At 38.2% G+C, this 22,784-nt stretch overlaps 2 protein-coding genes across 8 annotated transcripts; both read right to left on the bottom strand.

Annotated features, from left to right (window-relative positions):
* Positions 1–26: 26 nt before the first annotated feature.
* LOC112566679 (sulfotransferase family cytosolic 1B member 1-like) lies at positions 27–18,221 on the bottom strand. 6 transcript variants are annotated; one of them, XM_025242984.1, is made up of 5 exons: positions 11,851–12,178; positions 10,641–10,970; positions 10,214–10,317; positions 739–898; positions 27–318 (listed from the first exon to the last, which is right to left on the bottom strand). In XM_025242984.1, exons 1-5 carry the CDS (start codon positions 12,020–12,022, stop codon positions 203–205), a joined length of 882 nt encoding a protein of 293 aa, XP_025098769.1. In that variant the 5' UTR covers positions 12,023–12,178; the 3' UTR covers positions 27–202. The 6 variants fall into 6 exon arrangements, with proteins under 6 accessions (XP_025098769.1, XP_025098768.1, XP_025098774.1 ...); XM_025242983.1 differs by lacking the exon at positions 10,214–10,317 and adding an exon at positions 2,067–2,170 and having other exon boundaries at positions 30–318; positions 11,851–12,176; XM_025242989.1 differs by lacking the exons at positions 27–318; positions 739–898; positions 11,851–12,178 and adding exons at positions 5,323–6,946; positions 7,761–7,920; positions 17,897–18,221.
* Positions 18,222–19,066: 845 nt separating this feature from the next.
* LOC112566680 (sulfotransferase family cytosolic 1B member 1-like) lies at positions 19,067–22,692 on the bottom strand. Of its 2 annotated transcripts, none has more exons than XM_025242990.1 (5): positions 22,344–22,692; positions 21,149–21,478; positions 20,658–20,806; positions 19,974–20,133; positions 19,067–19,530 (listed from the first exon to the last, which is right to left on the bottom strand). In XM_025242990.1, exons 1-5 carry the CDS (start codon positions 22,513–22,515, stop codon positions 19,373–19,375), a joined length of 969 nt encoding a protein of 322 aa, XP_025098775.1. In that variant the 5' UTR covers positions 22,516–22,692; the 3' UTR covers positions 19,067–19,372. The 2 variants fall into 2 exon arrangements, with proteins under 2 accessions (XP_025098775.1, XP_025098776.1); XM_025242991.1 differs by having other exon boundaries at positions 20,703–20,806.
* Positions 22,693–22,784: the final 92 nt, after the last annotated feature.

Genomic DNA, 22,784 nt, shown 5'->3' with positions numbered 1-22,784 from the left:
CAATGAGAAAGAGCATCGTTTTCCTGTTTACTCATTTTAACAGCAGTAGACAGATCATCAGTATAGGGTAGGGACTTACAGACACTTATTTATGTAGTGAAGCAAAAGTAACAAAGTCTGGAATATCGAGAAGAACGAAGAATGAATTGTCTGATAAAAGACACTATCTGCTGGTACTGAGATTTGCAAAGTGTTGATTTAATTATTCAAGTTGGTAGCGAAGGAGACTTTTGTAGCCGGCCATCTTCTTTCGGACGACCTCCTCGAACTCTTCGTTCTGCGCCACAGTGAACCAGTTCTTCCAGTCTCCTACAACTCCTGCAGATATTACACTAAATAGTTTGACTCATAGAGCATTTGTCAGAACAAGTGAGTGGGTTCAAAACTTCTTGTAAATTTAACAGAAATTAAAGAAATAATATCCGTGCTAGAGTATAACATTTTACTGCTCAGATGCCCAGCAGGCCTAGTTGTGGTGATTAGCATTGTACTTTTGATGAGCATAAATGGTTAATTTCATGCTCTGATTTATCCTCATTATTATCACCATTATTAATATTACTTTTTTTTGGAAAATTTAAAATTAATGTCATAGATCAGTTACGCTTTTTCCCAGTTTTCCTTTAAAAGAGGGAAGAAAGAGAAAGGAAGAATAGGAAGAAATTAATAAAAAAAAAACCTAATGTGTCTTTAAGCTTAGATACTACTTTTAATTTTTTCTTTGTAGATATCATTTACCTTTTCTGAAAAGCAAGTTGCGATCAAAGTCAACGTCTTGTGACATTCGCAGATTGACCATGTTGTCGATGTGACATTTCTCAACCACCGCCTGGCAGAAAGGTCTTCCTCTGTTTGTCTCCAGGAACTGGTCAATACGTTCCAGCTGATCAACACCATTCTGAATGGAATAAACAACAAAACCAAAAACATAAAACTAACACAAACAAGAAACAAGCAAAAGAACCTAGATAACGAGACGAGCAATTGTTCAGCAGCAATCTATCTAGCAACTAAACTAACCACTGAAAAAACCTACAGTCAACTAGCGAAATAATTTAACTGCAAACTTTTTATTTACATATATTCACATGAAAGTACCAGTGCGTGTGTTGTGACTAGGACAACAAACCAGTGCATGTGTGAGGAATTTCGAGATCAGTAACTCTGTGTTTAGTTGGTTTATCACAACCTCAATCACAACATTATAACATTCGCTCTGTGTGGTTCGAGGTTCTGTAGACCAAGGCTAAAGCTTGTAGGATGAGCTGATCAAAACTAACAGGATGATAGTCTTTGCACAACGATCACTTTGTCATACACCTGGGTGGGCAATTAATTTTCCCAAGGGGCAGCATGAGAAATTGGGATGGTTTTAGAGGGCCGGACTAATATAGTTAACGCAGTTTTACCCAATACTCTATATATAATATATTTACTGGCAGGCGGGCCAGCGGGCGGGCCGGTCAGAGACAGTAGGCGGGCCGGCCTTTGCCCAGGTCTGTCATACACCATGGCTGCGTGGTTTAAAGCTCTCACATCATCACAGACATATCTCACCAACTACATCACCACAGTGGTGTAAGAAGATGGTAGGCGTGTTGGCAAACTTCATGCTGACAGTGAACAACTTTCATATTCTTCTCGCATCAGTATTGAGAGGGCGAGAATTATCCTGTCCCACTGGTTCCTAAGCTATTACATCATTTATAGAAGCCAAGGCTGCGTATGGAAAGAACTTTTGCCAGGAAGAGCGCTTTTGCCAAAACTTTCTACAGCAGTCTTCAACAGTGTGTTTGTGTGTGCGCGCGAGTGAATGTGTTTGTGTCAAACTGTGTAGGTGACTGTTGGTAGTCTTTTCTTTTTATTTAGAAAGGTTAAAGAAAATATGTTTACCTCTGTGTGAGAGATATATAGAGATATACACTAATGTATTGTGTTATATTTATAGCATTTATATGTAATCTCCCTCGCCATTCATGTTGGCATGAGCAATGGGAGAACGTGCAAGAGCAGTGACGTACTGTGACGTCCCTGCCTACGAGGAATAACGACACTGATGATCTTACTTGTGTCATCTCCTCGTACGTCACACAGTAAAATGGATGCTCAGGATGATCGTCGATCGCCTTCTCCCAGCTTGTCACGTGGTCAAAGATGTCTCCATACGACACTAAAGATAAGGAACTATTTAAAAATTTCTTCGAAAACACTTCAATGCAGGTAAATATGTCTCTACTTTCTTTGAAAGCTTGTAACTTTAATCAAAAGGTAATTCGGAAAACGAAATAACTGGAAAAATAAAACCTATTCTTTTAAACTGATTGTTCTTTTTTTAAAAAAGGTTTACATGATACACCGTTATTACAAGAATTATGTTATTCAGCTTTTTTTGTACAAAATATAACTAGAGGATAATTCTCTTTGTGTAATTTCTTCTTTAAAAAACTTAACGCTTGCAAATCTCTTTGACTCACCGCCATCATCTAGCATAGTAGACAAAAACTCTGGCCACGTTGGATAATATTCGCAGAAAGAATATTTTTGTAAAAGACAATACATTGACACGAAGACATCCTTCAGGTTCCGCGTGATGTGCACCACCTTGACCTTTTTTTCAGTGACGACCTTTGGCAGGTCCTTGAAGAGAAGGTGCGTGTAAAAAGCGCGAGGTTTGACAGGTGGGAGGACGCGTCTGGTGTCTGAGGTGTACTCCAGGTACACGTTAGAATCTGGTCCAAACAAGGGAGGTGGGTCCAGGGTTCCTTCCAGCAACATGTAGATCATCTGATGAAGCCAGTTGTTTCCTTCAGACAATAGAACAGAATGTTTCACCGAAACTTGGAGAACAGTGGAAAGGGAGATGAAAGGAAAGGGCTGGACATGGGGTCACCTAGAGCGGGTTTCAGCCGATCGACATCGGTGGCGGACTCTGGTTGAGGCCTTATGTGCAACCTGATGCACGAAGAGGAATAGTTTCACCGTCAACAAGTATATAACACCTACCTCTATAAATTGAGATTTATTTTAATTACATAATTAAAATGTAAACTTGTGAGATTTCTTTTGAAAATAAAAATGTTTTTCTGTTCCGAAAAAATGAGACTATTTAAGAGGGTTTTAACACGCATATCAATTTTTGCGAAAAGCATGTTTAAAATCTGTTGACAGTCTCACTATGCTCTTTTTTAAAGCTGGAGGAATGAAGGAGACAATCACTTAGTTCCTTTTTTCTCCTCATCATATAGAAGTCATTATTTATAATAATCCCATTGCATTAAATCAGGATTAACGACCAGATTTGATTTTTTTTAAACTTCTTAGTCTCACCTGACGATTAATTAATATTTAAGTTAGAAGTTACAGAGATTGAAAATGAAGACTTCAGGAAGTTCTGGTCAGTTTTATGATGAGGTTTCAACAAGGATACGGTAACAAACACGTTTGAATTTGCCAATTTCTCGAGAGATATCGGGACTAATCCCCGTGAAAAACCTTGTTTAACATGTTATTGAAGACCCTTTCTCATTTTAGTTTAACGTAACAGAGTATAACTCTATTATGATCAAATGATTCATTTTCTCACGAAACTGACTTCCCACAAAGTTGACCCTCACAACCTATACGGGATCATTGTACCTAACTGAAATGTGCTGGTTGGTATATATTTCATAGTTACAGTTCACACACACACACACACACGCACGCACACAAAAGGAGATTATTGGAATAAAACAGAAAACAGTAAAGACTCAATTAGATATACATGTACAAACCAAACTATGGAAAAAGCGGCTCGTGTGTAAATTTTGTGTTTGGGAGAGCGTGATGCTCTTACCTGATCTCATGTAAGCGGCAACGGCAACGCATACATTATACACAAAATTTAATGTCAGGTTTTGAAGTATCAACACAAATTATTTCTGTTTTTAATATCTTTAAAGTGAAGCTCAAACTTGCACGTCAAGAAAGACTAATGGATATATGTGTATGCATAATTATATAGTTATTTAGATTATCTGTTTATATCCTCAAAAATTAAGATTTTAAGAAGTTTGAGGCACATTCCCAGCTGTGACTATGTTTATGAGTCATGGTTTGCAGTACGGTGTGAATAAATATAGAATTTTTTTTACTTTAATTTCATGATATATAGAAAATTTGATTAAAATAATTTCATTAAAATACCGGTCGATTTGTTTTGAAGTTTCTGACGGGAATTTGCGCAGTTAATGGTGGTGTATGAGTTTCCACCTTAATGTTATTATTAAAGAATGTTGAGATTTCTAATTATGATGTAGTCATGCAGATAAAAAAATATTGTGTAAAGCCAGTTTGGAATGAAAAAGAAGAGCAGAAGACAACTGAAGAAAAACGGAAGTAGGTATTCGATAAGACTTGCTGCCAATAATGTAAGTAGCAAGCAGCAGGTCAAAATAAGAACAACATGTGTTACACCTGACAGGTCGTGGCTGCTCAAAGAGCAGATGTACTCTAAGCTGTGATGGAGACTGACTGACTCAAGCTACACATGTAGGAAACGTCCTCCCGATCAAGTATTTAGAGAGCAGATAAGCTTTGGAGAACTGCCACGTGTTGTTTACAAGGATACGAGGGCACATCTTTAAATCCTTAGTGTTTAATTTCAGCTGCTTTGCTTTAGTAGGTGTTAGATAAACAACACTTCCATCACCACTAGTCGGCAAGACCAGACAGAAGAAAACATTCCTAGACTGCATGGCGCTGTCCTCCAGACACTTGAACAGGTTCACCAAAGGTCGACCTTTTGATGTAATCTCTCCACTGATTCATCAATAAATTCATCTCCTATAGGGCAACCTATGTTTTTACTTACCTCCTACCCTTTTCCACCATGTGGCTAAGTGTGTGGCTATCGTGGAATATTAACGGAAAATTTTGATAATTTTTCTACGATACTAGACAATAAAGTTTTTTGTAAAGATTGTGTGTAAACCTCAGTAAAAGATGTTATTGTAGAAAATCCGAGCCCAGCTGATAGTTTGTGTTTCTTTTTCTTAGCGACTTTTGCGGAGTGTGACATCCACTACACGAATTTTCCATATGTGTATCGTAAATTTCCCACTTTGTAACACCACTGTGTGATGACCATTATTCGGTACATCATTAATACTTAATTAGCTCTTATCTAAGTTGTAGTTATTAATGAGTGTCTGTGGACTGTGCACATATAGGAGTCTGTGGACATGCTGTAAGTATGAAAACTGATTACACAGTATTGTGGACTTTTGAGAATAAATAAGATGTCCGCTGATTGAAGACATTATATAAGTGACGAGATGTAAGCTTTTTTAAAAACATTTATTTTGTCTCCAATATATGTAACTCATAAACTACTATGTTTTACAATATAAAAGAAACATATGCACAAAAGGTTACAGTTATTTAAAAGCACATCTATCTGCAAAGCAGGCAAACGATGTAAAATTTTACACCACAAAGTATGTTTTATTTTCACACCTCAACAAAGTCAAGCACAGACATCATAGCTGGCGCTTTTCATTCCTTGTGCCATAAACTAACAGCACAGTAACAATAATTTACATAATATATTACCATGCTTAGTTTTAAGTAATCATATAGCGATTATAAACTTATCTCAAATCAGTATTTGTCTAGTTCACAAGTTATTTATTCTGTAACCAGTGTTAGCAAAATTTTCTTCGGTTACTTTTAAACATTCATTAAATTTTTTAATTATATATCGTTTTATAATATTGTAATAAAGGGTTCTATGTGGGGGATGGCTTTGGAAATCCACAAGACTGTAGGTAAGCTTTTGCAAGCAGTAAAATTAAATTAATGACAACTTTTGTCTCAGAGTTATTACTGCATCTAAATAGGACAAGATGTTCACTGTACATTTGTCTAATATACAATTTTTTTGTTTTTCGAAAACACATTAACATATTTGCAATACAAACTCCAACTGCCCCCTAAAGGATTTCAGTGTTTGACGATGCACAGCACTCCCAGCACTGTGCTCAGGTAAGACCATGTAGGAGAATGATTGCATACATCATCTATCGCTGTACCCCGAACTCATGTACAGGTTCACGAAAGGGTCAAGTACTCACGTGATCTCAACAGTGACCTCCATAAACTCAGTCCCTTAGAGAACGTGCAAAAAATTACCTTCACTCCTTTCCAACTTTTTTTCAAGGAAAGTCAACTCTGGCGACACGTGCCACCGACAACACACAATATTTTTTTATCTTTTGTCTTAATCACACATTCATAGTTTGGACATACACCAAGCCGTGCACACCAACACGCCTGACGAGACAGAATGGGATCATCAGTGCTTTCAACGGCATTCAAATATAAGGTTGCATTCACTTTTCTGATTATAAAGAGTCTCCCCGACAGCTCTATGTAATGACTATCGTTCACCACATTGACAATACCTTATTGTTCTTGTGTACGCTTTCGTGTGAGTATGTAGCCTGTACACTAATAGGAGTCATTAGACAGACTGACTTTATGGACATAACGTAGCTTTATGATTACTTTTTTGGAGACGATATTTATCCATAGCTAAGTGTCCGCATTAAAACACTGTTCTTCCTGTCGGTTTCTAGAGTTTCTGTTTTTATTGAGAAAGAGCATCGTTTCCTGTTTACTCATTATAACAGCAGCAGACGGAGATCAACAGAATGGGGTAGGGATTTACACAAATTTATGAGTACTAAAACAATAGTGACAAAGTCTGGAATATCGAGAACAACAAAGAATGAATTGTCTGATAAAAGACACTATGTGCTGGTACTGGGATTTACAATGTGTTGATTTAATTATTCAAGTTGGTAACGAAGGAGACTTTTGTAGCCGGCCATCTTCTTTCGGACGACCTCCTCGAACTCCTCGTTCTGCGCCACAGTGAACCAGTTCTTCCAGTCTCCTACAACTCCTGCAGATATTACACTGAAGAGTTTGTCTCGTAGAACATTTGTAAGAACAGGTGAGTGGGTTCAAAACTTCCTATAAATTTAACAGAAATTAAAGAAGTAATATTCGTGCTAGAGTATAAACATTTTACTGCCCAGATGCCCGGTAGGCCAGCCGTGGTCATACTTTAGTATTGTAATTTTGATAAGCATAAATGGCTAAAGTGATGCCTTGATTTATAATGTATTATTATTATTAATATTATTATTAATATCCTCCGTGTGCGGACGTTTCACCGACGGACGTTTCGCCGCATTATGTCAGAGTGAGAGAGCTTACTTACTTCTCAAAGAATGAAAGTAACTACTACATTACACAATAATTCTTTATTTCAAACAAATTTTACACACAGACTTCACAGACAGTTCACTTTGATTGTCACAGATTATGCGCAACAGCTTTGAGAAAAAACATTGATACAATGGCGAGAGAAATGTGTGAGCTAAGGGGAGTCACACACTTGACTTCGGCTAAAGGTCCCGCGTGAAATGCCGAAATGAAGTGCCCCGCGCCGAAACGTCCGGCGGCGAAACGTCCGGCTCCGAAACGTCCGGCGGCGAAACGTCCGTGTACCAATATCCTCATTATTATCACCAGTATTAATATAACATTATTTGAAAATTTAAAAATAAAATCGTAGATCACTTACGCTTTTTCACAGGTACCTTGAAAAGAAGGAGGGAGAAATAAGGTATAGGAAGAAATAGAAGACAAAAACCAGTGTGTTTTTACGCTTAGATATTATTTTTAATTATATCTTTACAGATATCATTTACCTTTTCGATAAAATGTGGTCCAATTAAATTTAGAGTCTTTTGCTATTCGCAGATTAACCATGTTGTTGATGTGACATTTCTCAACCACCGCCTGGCAGAAAGGTCTTCCTCTGTTTGTCTCCAGGAACTGGTCAATACTTTCCAGCTGATCAACACCATTCTGAATGGAATAAACAACAAAACTGAAAACATAAAAAATAACACAGAAACAAGAAACAATCAAAAGAACACAGACAAGAAGACGAGCAACTGTCCAGCAGCCAACAGTCAACTAGCGAACTAATTTAACTGCAAACTATTTTATTTACATATACAGGTAGTCCTCGACTTACGACGGGGATCCGTTCTTAACGCGGCGTCGTAAACCGAATTTCGACGTAAGTCGGATCATACGTTCATACAGTACTGAACCATAATAACAGTACAGTACTGCAAACACTTAGCCTATCCAAACACCTATCCTAACACAGTACCCTACATAATTATCAATAAACATAAGTACAGTAAAGTATTGTGCAGTACAGTACGCTTTGTTATCACTGTCGCTTTCATAGGAGCAGATCCTGTCACGTGTTCAAGGATTCGATCTTTATCCTTGATAATCGTAGCGACAGTCGAACGACTAAGTCCTAATGACCTGCTAATTTCTGTTGCTGTTTCCCCCTTCTCAGATTGCCTCAGATATCCACTTTCACCTCCATGGTGATGGCCTTCCTTTTCTTTGATGAACTGTTATCAGCAGGGCCGCCGAGAGAAAGCCCGGGCCCCGGGACAGGCGACCTCTCCGGGTCCCTTGTACTTGTAATCGTAAATTATTTTCCCAGTATATAATGTATGTTTACAATTCGAATCTCAATATCTACACTCAAACTCAATTTCTGCATGTGTAATGCTTGGGTGTTCTGTCCTTAGACCTTTCTTTAAAAGAAAAAGAAAAGGAGAAGAAAAAAAAAATCCACTGACCAAGGCCGGGCCCCTTGACAGCCGCGGGCCCGGGTACACCAGACCCCCCTGTCCCCCCCTCTCGTTAGGCCTGGTTATCAGATGAGTCTACTTTCGCTAAACCTCGTAAGTCGGACTGAGCGTCGTAACCACGAAACGACGTAACTCGAAGACCGTCGTAACCCGAGGACTACCTGTACAGTCATATCTCGCTACTATATCACTTTTGCTCGGTCCCGACAAAATTCAATGCAAAATAAATTTACTATGCTACCACCTACTCTCGCTACTATGCCACCTGCCGAGGAAAAGATGCACGAGAACGAGGAGATCGAGCTGTCTGACTTTCTCAAAGCCGACGAGCGCCTCGCAACTGGCGGGTCTTTCACGATGGAGGAGACTGCGGGGGAGATGCTGTGCAGTGAGGAGCCGGTGGAAAGCGAAGAGGAGGAGATCGAGGAGGAAATTGGAGCCCCGTCAGGAAGTTCTTACAACAGAGAAGCGGGAAGCCCGGTGTGATGCAAGCGTGCGATGGACTAGACAACGAGATGTACGAGATCCGCCGCAAGAATCTCGAGAGCTTTGGACTGACGGGTTACTTAAGCAAATAAAACCGTTTTTACAAACCCTCGATACTATGCCACTTTCATCTGTCCCGGTAGGTGGCATAGTAGCGAGATTTGTCTGTATTCTCATGAATGTACCAGTGTTGTGACTAGGACAACAAACTAGTGCCTGTGTGAGGAATTTCGAGGTCTGTGTTTAGTCGGTTTATCACAATCTGATTAACAACGTTGTAACATTCGTTCTAGGTGGTTCGAGGTTCTGTCTATCATGGATAAAAAATGTTTGATGAGGTATTCAAGACTAACAGGATGATAGTCTTTGCACAACGACCACTATGTCATACACCAGGGCTACGTGGTTTAAGGCTCTCACATCATCACAGACTTCTCTCACAAACTACATCACCACTGTGGCGTAAGAAGATGCTCGGCGTGTGGTGGTGGTGTGTGTGTGTGTGTGTGTGGGGGGGGGGAACTCCATGCTAACAGTCTACAACTTTCATATTTTTCTCACCTCAGTATTGAGAGGGGAACAGAAATCTTATCCCACTGGTTCCTTAGCCATTACATCATTTCTAGAAGCCAAGGCTGAGTATGGAAAGAACCTTTTGCCACGAAGAGCACTTCTGCCAAATCTTTCTTGCAAATTGCTACTGCAGTCTTGAACATTGTGTGTGCCTGTGTGTGCGAGCTATCGCATGTGTGTGTGTGTGTGACTGTAGGTAGTCTTTTTTTTATTTACAAAAGCTTTCAGAAACTATGTCTACCTGTGCTGGAGAGATAAATAGAGGCATACACTACTGTATTATGTTTATATTTGTATGATTTATGTATAATCTCCCTCGCCATTCATGTGGCCATGCGCATTAGACGAGAGAGCGTGCAAGAACAGTGACGTACTGTGACGTCGTTGGATACGAGGAATAACGACACTGATGATCTTACTTGTGTCAGCTCCTCGTACGTCACACAGTAAAATGGATGCTCAGGATGATCGTCGATCGCCTTCTCCCAGCTTGTCACGTGGTGAAAGACATCTCCATATGACACTAGAGATAAAGTTATTTTGAAAATTCGTAGTACAATTGTAAATATTTGGTTAAACTTTTCTGTGGGAAAACATTTGAGTGCAAGTAAATATGTCTCTAATTTTTTTTGAAAGCTCGTAACTCTAATGAAAAACCAAATCAGAAAAATAAAACCTATTCTTTCAAACTGTTTGTTCATTTTTCAAGAAAGGTTTACTTGCTACACCGTTATTACAAGACTTATGTTACTCAGAACTTTCTGTACAAAATATAACTAGAGGATAATATTCTTTGTGTAATTTCGTCTTTAAAAAACTCAACGCTTGCAAATCTCAATGACTCACCGCCATCATCTAGCATTGTAGAAAAAAACTCTGGCCACGGTGGATAATATTGGCGGAGAGGATATTTTTCTAAAAGACAATACAAAGACACGAAGACATCCTTGAGGTTCCTTGTGATGTGCACCACCTTGACCTTTTTTTCAGTGACGACCTTTGGCAGGTCCTTGAAGAGAAGGTGCGTGTAAAGTGCGCGAGGTTTGACAGCTGGGAGGACGCGGTTAAAGTCTGTGGCTGTCTCCAGGATGACGTTAGTATCCGGTCCAAACAAGGGAGGCGGGTCCAGGGTTCCTTCCAGCAACATGTAAATCATCTGATGAATCCAGTTGTTACCTTCACACAATAAAAAATTAATGTTTCACCCGCCACCACAATATTACAGCTGACTCTATAAAATGAGATTTATTTTAATTACGTAAATAATTGTAAACTTGTGAGATTTCCTTGGAAGCTAAAATTGTTTTTCTGTTCCGAAAAAATTGAGTGATTTAAGAGGGTTTTCATATGCTTGTCAATTTTGCGAAAGCCTGTTTACAATCTGTTGACAGTTCCACAATGCTCTTTTTCAAAACTGGGGGAAGAAAGGAGACAATCACTCATTTCCTTTATTGTCCTCATCATATAGAAGTCATTATTTAATCATCCAATTGGATGACATTAGGATTAACGACCAGATTTGTTTACTTCTAAACTTCTTAGTCTAAACTGACGGTTGATTAATACTTCAGTTAGTAGTTACAGAGATTGAAAATACAGACTTCAGGAAATTCTGGTTCGTGTTATGATTGGTTCCAACAAGGATACGGTAACAAACACGTTTGAATTTTGCCATTTTCGAGTGATATCAGGACTAATCGTCGTGAAAAACCTTGTTTCAAATGTTTCAAAGACCCTTTCTCATTTTAGTTTAACACAACAGAGTATAACTCTATTATGATCAAATTATTAATATTCTCAAAAACCTGAAACTACCCAAAGTTGACCCTCACAAAATATACAGGCTCTTACTACCTAACTGAAGTGTTCTGGTTAGTTTTATTCATAGTTACAGTTCACACACACACACACACACGCATACACAAAAGGAACTGATTGGAATACAACAAAAAACAGTAAACACTCAATTAGCTATAAATCTACAAAATAAAGTATGGGATGCGGTGAGTTACGCGTGTGTGCAAATTTCGATTAGGGGAGGTAATGATGCTTTTACCTGATCTCAGGTAACCGGCAACAATGACGTCGTCAGGTCTAAGGTCAAAGGTGTTGATGAGTCTCAAGCGGTCCGCGAGGCTGAGTTGGTGTTTTAAGGGTGAAAGCCGTATGTCCTCGCCAATAAACCACCGATCGTTGCCGAATTTATCTTTGATGCACACCCTATCCATCTTACTAAAACAAGTGATCTGTGTAAAACTAAGAAGTCTCGCTGGTAAAGTAACATGTACTCTGCCTGTAGTAACGGGACCCCCGGGTAGTCGACAAGTTGTGAGGTGGCGGGTCTGCACACTGAGCTGTAAAGTGCACAGCAGTCGTATGAACCCTGTACCTTGACTAACTGTCATCACTTTGAACTCCTGTTCACCTCACTATAACCTCAACAATAAAGATTTAAGGAAGTCTGAGCCACACTCCAAGCTGTGACTTTGTTCATGAGTCATGGTTTGCAGGTACAGGGTGAATGAATATATGATTTTAGTTTTTTAATTCTAGACAGCTATATGTAAAAATCACATCGTTGAAAACAATGCAGTGTGTGTATGTGTATGCATTTGAGTTGGTAATTCACCCGTGTGTTTTCCAAAAAGAAGAAAAAGGTGTCGGGTTTATGAAAAAAAAACTGGTCAGGTTTTTTAAACTTTCTCTGTTCTGTCCTAAATGCGTAACAGATTGCATTATATGTCACGTAAAATACATACATTATAGACAATATTTAATGTCAGGTTATAAAGTATAAACACAAATTATTTCTGTTTTTAATGTCTTTAAAGCGAAGCTGAAACTTTCAATAAAGACTAGCAATTAGTAATCTGCAGCCATGTATTGTGTATGTAAGTGTGTGCATAATTATATAAATAGTTATTTAGATTATATGCTTATCTGCGGATCAGCAGGTTATTTTTAAAAAAATACTTCATCAGGTTTTTTATTCATTTTTAATTGAAGACCCTGCTTTAGTCACAAAGATCTAGAGTGTCAGTCACCCTCGGATTTTTTCCTTTTCGTTTGCTTTGTTCTCACTTTTTATGCTGTGTACAGTAGTACCTCTCTGATGTTCCAATGAGGTTGTCTATATCACAGCCCACTATGTTCAATGTGGCGAATTTACCATGATTTTTTTTCCTTGAAGATCTCCGCAGTGTTAGGGTCTTCTCCACATCGAAGTAATATTTGGACTGTGTCTAACCTTCAACTTCAACTTCCGACTCGTTAAGACAAGGTTGTGGTCGCGCACACTTACATAAAAACCTAATAGTAATTTTGCTTACTGTCACGCAAGCACCTGCTTTTTAATGGATTCTGACCATTCACTCTCTCCGGGCACTATGGAATGATCTTCATCACAACCACTGGGGAAAGTTTCTCCTGACAAATCAGGTCAATCAGGATTGAGTACAGCTACACGTACGCGCCGACCGCACGGCATGACCTAGTTAACGCGCAGCACACACGTGTGCGACACATTGTTGTTACCACAGTAGAGTCTGAGGTTGTAATTCTGTTCGTAGATGAATTAATACATAAGGGAGAAAACTCTGGAGCCTTTTACCTTTATTTTGTTTTATTCGTTCAAGCACATGTAGAATTGAGACACGTGACATGTGACGTCAGCCTACATTTTGACGTCACGTCGTGACGCAGAAAAAAGTTGAGAGTTTCTCTCGGACATTTAATTATAATTATACATCGGATACAGCCACTCTTCACAAAAAGTCACACTGATGATGAGCTTTAATGTTCCTTCTTAAGTACTGGTGCTTGTAAAGCACCTTAGCAGGTATCAGCTGCAGTTGTAAGACTGGATAAGTACAGACTCCAACTGCCCACTAAAGGACTTGAGTGTTTGACGATGCACGGCACTCCCAGCACTGTGCTCAGGTAAGACCATGTAGGAGAATGATTGCATACATCATCTATCGCTGTACCCCAAACTCATGTACAGGTTCACGAAAGGGTAAAGTACTCACGTGATCTTAGCAGTGACCTCGATAAACTCAGTACCTTAAAGAACGTGCAAGATATTACCTTCACTCCTTTTCCACCTGTTTTCAAGGAAAGACAACTCTGGCGACACGTGCTTCCGACAACACACAATAAGTTTTTTTCTTTTGTCTTAATCACACATTAATAGTTTGGACATACACCAAGCCGTGCACACCAACACGCCTGACGAGACAGAATGGGATCATCATTGCTTTCGACGGCATTCAAATATAAGGTTGCCTTCAATTTACTGATTATAAATAGAAGTCTCCGGGAAAAATAAGCTATATAATTATTTTCGAATTTGTTTTGATATCAGTTCCGTTGTCTTAGCAAAGAAGTATCTTCAATAGTTACAATATAGTTTTACACCACGTCTCGTCTTCAAGCTGCATCAATCACTGATTTTCAATATCAAACATAGAGGCTTTTACATTTATTAGAGTAATTAGACGAATCTTCTATTTATACGAGTTAAATTCTTCATCATTCAGACAGCTCTATGTAATGACTATCGTTCGCCACATTGACAATACTTTATTGTTCTTGTGTACACATTCATGTGAATATGTAGCCTGTACACTTATAGGAGTCTTTAGACAGACTGACTTTACGGACATAACGTAGCTTTATTATTACTTTTTTGGAGACGATATTTATCGATAGCTTAGTGTCCGGATTTAAACACTGTGCTTACTGTCGGTATCTAGAGTTTCTATTTTTCATTGAGAAAGAGCATCGTTTTCCTGTTTACTCATTATAACAACAGTAGACAGATCATCAGTATGGGGTAGGGATTTACAGACACTTATTTATGTAGTAGCAAAAGTAACAAAGTCTGGAATATCGAGAAGAACGAAGAATGAATTGTCTGATAAAAGATACTATCTGCTGGTACTGAGATTTGCAATGTGTTGATTTAATTATTCAAGTTGGTAGCAAAGGAGACTTTTGTAGCCGGCCATCTTCTTTCGGACGACCTCCTCGAACTCCTCGTTCTGCGCCACAGTGAACCAGTTCTTCCAGTCTCCTACAACTCCTGCAGATATTACACTGAATAGTTTGACCCACAGAACATTTGTCAGAACAAGTGAGTGGGTTCAAAACATCTTGTAAATTTAACAGAAATTAAAGAAATAATATCCGTGCTAGAGAATGAACATTTTACTGCCCAGATGCCTAGTAGGTCATACTTTAGTATTGTAATTTTGATGAGCATATATGGTTAATTTCATGCTCTGATTTATCCTCATTATTATCACCACTATTAAAATTACTTTTTTTTGGAAAATTTAAAATTAATGTCATAGATCAGTTACGTTTTTTCCCAGTCTTCCTTTAAAAGAGGGAAGAAAGAGAATGGAAGAATAGGAAGAAATTAATAAAAAAAAAAAACCTAATGTGTCTTTACACTTAGATATTACTTTTAATTCTGTCTTTACAGATATCATTTACCTTTTCTGAAAAGCATGGTGCGATCAAATTCAACGTCTTGTGCCATTCGCAGATTGACCATGTTGTCGATGCGACATTTCTCAACCACCGCCTGGCAGAAAGGTCTTCCTCTGTGTGTCTCCAGGAACTGGTCAATACGTTCCAGCTGATCAACACCATTCTGAATGGAATAAACAACAAAACTGAAAAAATAAAAATAACACAAAAACAAGAAACAAGCAAAAGAACCTAGATAACGAGACGACCAATTGTTCAGCAACAACCTATCTAGCAACTAAACTAACCACAGCAAAAACTTACAGTCAACTAGCTAATTAATTTAACTGCAAACTTTTTATTTACATATATTCACATGAAAGTACCAGTGCGTGTGTTGTGACTAGGACAACAAACCAGTGCATGTGTGAGGAATTTTGAGATCAGTAACTCTGTGTTTAGTCGGTTTATCACAACCTCATTCACAACATTCTAACATTCGCTCTGTGTGGTTCGAGGTTCTGTATACCAAGGCTAAAGCTTGTATAATGAGCTGATCAAAACTAACAGGATGATAGTCTTTGCACAACGAACACTATGTCATACACCATGGGTGGGCAATTAATTTTCCCAAGGGGCAGCATGAGAAATTGGGATGGTTTTAGAGGGCCGGACTAATATAGTTAACGCAGTTTTACCCAATACTCTATATATAATATATTTACTGGCGGGCGGGCCGGACAGAGACAGGAGGCGGGCCGGCCTTTGCCCAGGTCTGTCATACACCATAGCTGCGTGGTTTAAAGCTCTCACATCATCACAGACATATCTCACCAACTACATCACCACAGTGGTGTAAGAAGATGGTAGGCGTGTTGGCAAATTTCATGCTGACAGTGAACAACTTTCATATTCTTCTCGCATCAGTATTGAGAGGGCGAGAATTTTCCTGTCCCACTGGTTCCTAAGCTATTACATCATTTATAGAAGCCAAGGCTGCGTATGGAAAGAACTATTAGCCAGGAAGAGCACTTTTGCCAAAACTTCATTGGAAATTGCTACAGCAGTCTTCAACAGTGTGTTTGTGTGTGTGCGCGAGTGAATGTGTGTGTGTCAAACTGTGTAGGTGACTGTTGGTAGTCTTTTGTTTTTATTTAGAAAGGTTACAGAAAATATGTTTAGCTCTGTGTGAGAGATATAGACGTATACACTAATGTATTGTGTTTATATTTATAGCATTTATATATAATCTCCCTCGCCATTCATGTTGGCATGAGCAATGAGAGAGCGTGCAAGAGCAGTGACGCACTGTGACGTCTCTGGATACGAGGAATAACGACACTGATGATCTTACTTGTGTCAACTCCTCGTACGTCACACAGTAAAATGGATGCTCAGGATGATCATCGATCGCCTTCTCCCAGCTTGTCACGTGGTCAAAGATGTCTCCATACGACACTAAAGATAAGGAACTATTTTAAAAATTCTTTGAAAACACTTCAATGCCAGTAAATATGTCTCTACTTTCTTTGAAAGCTTGTAACTTTAATCAAAAGGTAATTCGGAAAACCATATAACTGGAAAAATAAAACCTATTCTTTTAAACTGATTGTTCTTTTTTTTTACTTGATACACCGTTATTACAAGAATTGTGTTACTCAGCTTTTTCTGTACGAAATATAACTAGAGGATAATTCTCTTTGTGTAATTTCATCTTTAAAAAAACTTAACGCTTGTAAATTGTAATGTCTCACCGCCATCATCTAGCATAGTAGACAAAAACTCTGGCCACGTTGGATAATATTCGCAGAAAGAATATTTTTGTAAAAAACAATACAAAGACACGAAGACATCCTTCAGGTTCCTTGTGATGTGCACCACCTTGACCTTTTTTTCAGTGACGACCTTTGGCAGGTCCTTGAAGAGAAGATGCGTGAAAAGAGCGCGAGGTTTGACAGGTGGGAGGACGCGTCTGGTGTCTGAGGTATACTCCAGGTACACGTTAGAATCCGGTCCAAACAAGGGAGGGGGGTCCAGGGTTCCTTCCAGCAACATGTAGATCATCTGATGAAGCCAGTTGTTACCTTCACACAATAGAAAATAATGTTTCACCTGCAACAACTATATAACACCTACCTCTATAAATTTAGATTTATTTTAATTACATAATTAAACTGTAAACTTGTGAAATTTCCCACGTTTCAACAAGGATACGGTAACAAACAGCGTTTGAATTTGCCAATTTCTCGAGAGATATCGGGACTAATCACGGTGAAAAACCTTGTTTAAAATGTTATTGACGACCCTTTCTCATTTTAGTTTAACGTAACAGAGTATAACTCTATTATGATCAAATTATTCATTTTCTCACGAAACTGCCTTCCCACAAAGTTGACCGTCACAACCTATACGGGATCATTGTACCTAACTGAAATGTGCTGGTTGGTATTTATTTCATAGTTACAGTTCACACACAAGCACGCAGCCGCACGCACGCACACAAAAGGAGCTTATTGGAATAAAACAGAAAACAGTAAAGACTCAATTAGATACACATGTACAAAACAAACTATGGGAAAAGCGGTTCGTGTGTAAATTTTGTGTTTGGGAGAGCGTTATGCTCTTACCTGATCTCATGTAACCGGCAACAATGACGTCGTCAGGTCTAAAGTGAAAGTTGTTGATGAAACTCAAGCGGTCCGCTAGACTAAGTTTTTCTATGAAGATTGGGAGCCGTATGTCCTCGCCAAGAAACCACCGATCGTTGCCGAATTTATCTTTGATGCACACCGTATCCATCTTACTAAAACACGTGATCTGTGTAAAACTAAGAAGTGTCGCTGGTAAAGTAACATGTACTCTGCCTGTAGTAACAGGACCGCCGGGTAGTCGACAAGTTGTGAGGTGGCGGGTCTACACACTGAGCTGCTACGTGCACAGCAGTCGTGTATACCCTGTACCTTGATTAACTGTTATCGCCTTGAACTCCTGTTAACCTCGCTATGCACTCCCAGTTTTGACCTTGTTTATGAGTCATGGTTTGCAGGTACGGTGTGGATGAATATATGATTTTAGTTTTTGACTTTTGAACTTCTACACAGCTACATGTAAAAAGTACATCGTTGAAAACATCGAAGAGCGTATATGGATGCATTTGAGTTGGTAATTCAGCTGTTTGTTTTCTAAAAAGAAGAAAAAAGGTAGGGATGTATAAAAAGAAAAATTTTTTTAAACTCTGTGTAGTTCTAAATGCGTGACAAATTGCATTACATGTCACATTAAATGCATACATTATACACAATATTTAATGTCAGGTTTTGAAGTATAAACACAAATTATTTCTGTTTTTAATATCTTTAAAGTGAAGCTCAAACTTGCACGTCAAGAAAGAATATTGGATATACGTGTATGCATAATTATATAAATAGTTACTTAGATTATCTGTTTATATCCTCAAAAATTAAGATTTTAAGAAGTTTGAGGCACACTCCCAGCTGTGACTTTTTTTATGAGTCATGGTTTGCAGTACAGTGTGAATGTGGATATAATTTTTTTTACTTTAGTTTCATTATATATATAAAAAATGTAACTAAAATAATTTTGTAAAAATACCGGTCTATTTGCTGTGAAATTTCTGACGGGAATTTGCACGGTTATTGGTAGTTTATGAGTGTCAACCTTAATGTTATTATTAAAGAATGTTGAGATTTGTAATAATGATGTAGTCATGTAGATAAAGAAGTATTGTGTAAAGCCAGTTTGGAAAGAAAAACAAGAGCAGAAGACAACTCTACTTTAATTTGATATCAATACCTTTGTCTTAGCATAGACGTGTACATCTTTAGTAGGTAGAATATAGTTTTACACCACGTCTGGTCTTGAAGTAGCATACATCACTGATTTTCAATATCAAACATAGAGGCTTTACGAAGTATGTAGCCTGTACACTTATAGGAGTCTTCAGACCGGCTGACTTTATAGACATCGATTACGTAGCTTTATTATTACTTTTTGAAGACAATATTTATCGATTGATAAGTGTCTGAGCTCTCGGCAGGTCTGTACACTTTTTATTTTTCATTCAGAGAGAGAGAGAGAGAGCATCACTGTCTTGAATGCTCATTGTAATAAAGTAGACTGAGATCATCAGTATGTGGCAGGGATTTACAGACTTTTATTAATGAGTCTGAAGCAAAAGTGACCTCCTCGAACTCCTCGTTCTGCGCCACAGTGAACCAGTTCTTCCAGTCTCCTACAACTCCTGCAGATATTACACTCAATAGTTTGACTCATAGAACATTTGTAAGAACAAGTGAGTGGGTTTAAAAACTTGTGTAAGTGTAACAGAAATTAAACAAATATATTCCGTGCTACAGTATGCACATTTTAATGCTCACATGCCCAGTAGGCCTAGCTGCATGCCCACTAAAGTATTAGAATTTGTGATGAGCATGAATGGTTAATTTAATGGGCTCATTTGTAATCTATTATTATTATTATTCATATTATTATTACTATTATTACTAATGCTATTTTGTTTTGAAATTTTTATAGTAATGTATTAGTGCTGTTACGTTCTCTCGCAATTTTGCTTGAAGAAAGGGAGGAAAGAAAAAGGAAGAAAGGGAAGAAATTAAAGAAATGACCAACGTGTTTTTATACGCAGACATTAATTTTGATTTTGTCTTTACAGATATCATTTACCTTTCCGAAAAATCATGGTCCAATCAGATTCAGTATCTCGTGCCAATCGCAGATTGGCCATGTTGTTGATGTGACATTTCTCAACCACCGTCTGGCAGAAAGGTCTTCCTCTGTTTGTCTCCAGAAACTGGTCAATATTTTCCAGTTGATCAACACCATTCTGAACGGAATAAACCAGAAAATTAAAACAGAAATAACACATAAACAACAGACAATCAAAACCCAGACAAAACGAGTCGACCAACAGTCCAGCAGCTAGCTAGCAATAAAACACAACAGAAACAGCCAACAGTCAATTAACGAATTAACTTTCATATTCTTCTCCTCAGTATTGAGAGGGCGACAAATACCTTGTCCCAATGCTTTTTTAGCTATTACATCATTTCTAAACGCTAAGGCTAAGTATGGAAAGAACTAATCGTAAGGACGAGTGTATTTTCCTAACCTTTCTTGCAATTGCTACACCATTTGAAACTTTGTGGATGACTATTTCTGTAGTCATTTTTTTATTTATAAAATTGTGTTACTAAATACGATGTTTACCGCTGTTGGGGAGATAAGAAGAAACAGAAACTATTGTAATATATAGTATATACAGTATAGGATTTATTTGAGACCCTCCTGTGTTGGCATTCATGTGGCCATGCGCATGACACAAGAGAGCGTGCAAGAGCAGTGACGTACTGTGACGTCGCTGGATACGAGGAGTAACGACACTGATGATCTTACTTGTGTCAACTCCTCGTACGTCACACAGTAAAATGGATGCTCAGGATGATCGTCGATCGCCTTCTCCCAGCTTGTCACGTGATCAAAGACGTCTCCATACCACACTTAAGATAAACAGATATTTTACAAATTTATAGTAAAATGATAAATATTTGCCAAAACTTATTTATTTTTGTGAGAAAACACATCAGTGTAAGTAACTATTTCTCTTCGTTTTTTTTTTTGAAAACTCATAACTGTAATCAAAACGTGAAACAAAAAAAAAAAACCCAAGAAATTAGAAAAGTAAAAAATATTCTTTTAAACCGTTTATTTTTATAGAAATATTTACTTGATACATCGTCATCAAATCACCTACGTTATTTCAAAATTTCTGTACATATTATAACCTGAGGATAATATTTCTTGCTTCATTTCGTCTTAAAATAACGAATGCAATGACTCACCGCCATCATCTAGCATAGTAGACAAAAACTCTGGCCACGGTGGATAATACGGGCGCAAAGGAAATTTTTCTGCAAGACAATAGAAAGACACAAAGACATCCTTGAGGTTCCTCGTGATGTGCACCACCTTGACCTTTTTTTCAGTGACGACCTTTGGCAGGTCCTTGAAGAGAAGGTGCGTGTAAAGAGCGCGAGGTTTGACAGGTGGGAGGACTTGTCGAGTGTCTGTGGCAAACTCCAGGTTCACGTTAGAATCCGATCCAAACAAGGGAGGCGGATCCAGCGTTCCTTCCAGCAACATGTAGATCATCTGATGAAGCCAGTTGTTACCTTCACACAATAGAGGATAATGTGTGACCTGCCGCCACAATATAACACCTAACTCTGAAAATTGAGATTTGTTGTAATTACATAATTAAAATAAAATAATTTGAGATTTCTTTGTAAGTTTTTTTTTTTTGCTCTAAAAAATTGAGCGATTTAAGCGTGTTTTTATATGTGTGCTTATTTTGCGAGAAGCATGTTTACAATCTGTTGACAGTCCCACAATACTTTTTAAACAACTCGGGGAAGGAAGTAGACAATCACTCAGTTCCTTTCTTCTCCTCATCATAGAGAAGTCGTTATTTAATCATCCCATTGGATGACATCAGGATTAACTAAAGGATATGTTTGCTTTTAAACTTTTCAGTCTAAACTGATGATTGATTAATATTTATTTTAGTAGATAGAAAAAATGTCACGAAATTATGATTAGTAGTATGATGGGGCTCCCTCGAGGATACAGTAACAAACACGTGTGAATTTTGCCATTTTTCGAGAAAATCGGGATTAAACACCGTGGGATACCTTGATTAAAATTCCTTTTAAGAACACTTCTCACTTCTAGTTTAACACAGCAGAGTATAACTCTGTTATGATCAAATTATTCATTTTCTCACAAAACTGACTCTCCACAAAGTTGACCCTCACTACCTTTATGGTCTCCTACCACGAAACTGAAGTGTTCTGGTTGGGATTTATTTCGTACTTAAAGTTTAGACACATATACACATGGGCGTACGCACTTTTTCGTTTATTGGAATGAAACACAGAAAATAGTAAACACTTATTTTAATATATAAAACTATGTACAAACTATGAATAAAGCGATGTGAGTGTAAAATTTAAGTAGGGGAGCTCGTTATGCTCTTACCTGACCTCATGTAACCGGCAATAATTACGTCGTCAGGTCTAAGGTCAAAGTTGTTGATGAAACTCAAGCGGTCCGCGAGACTCTGATTTTCTATTATGGGTGGAAGCCGTATGTCCTCCCCAAGAAACCACCGAACGTTGCCGAATTTATCTTTGATGCACACCGTATCCATCTTACTAAAACAAGTGATCTGTGTAAAACTAAGAAGTGTCGCTGGTAAAGTAACATGTACTCTGCCTGCAGTAACGGGACCGCCGGGTAGTCGACAAGTTGTGAGGTGGCGGGTCTGCACACTGAGCTGCTACGTCCACAGCAGTCGTGTAAACCCTGTACCTTGATTAACTGTTATCGCTTTGAACTCCTGTTCACCTCGCTATACCCTCAAAAATTAAGATTTTAAGAAGTTTGAGCCACATTCCCAGCTGTGACTTTGTTTATGAG

This window comes from Pomacea canaliculata, linkage group LG6, assembly GCF_003073045.1.
Source record: "Pomacea canaliculata isolate SZHN2017 linkage group LG6, ASM307304v1, whole genome shotgun sequence".
Taxonomy (NCBI): Eukaryota; Metazoa; Mollusca; class Gastropoda; order Architaenioglossa; family Ampullariidae; genus Pomacea; species Pomacea canaliculata.
Note: the sequence above shows the minus strand (reverse complement) of the source record. Positions and strands in the feature narration are given on the sequence as shown.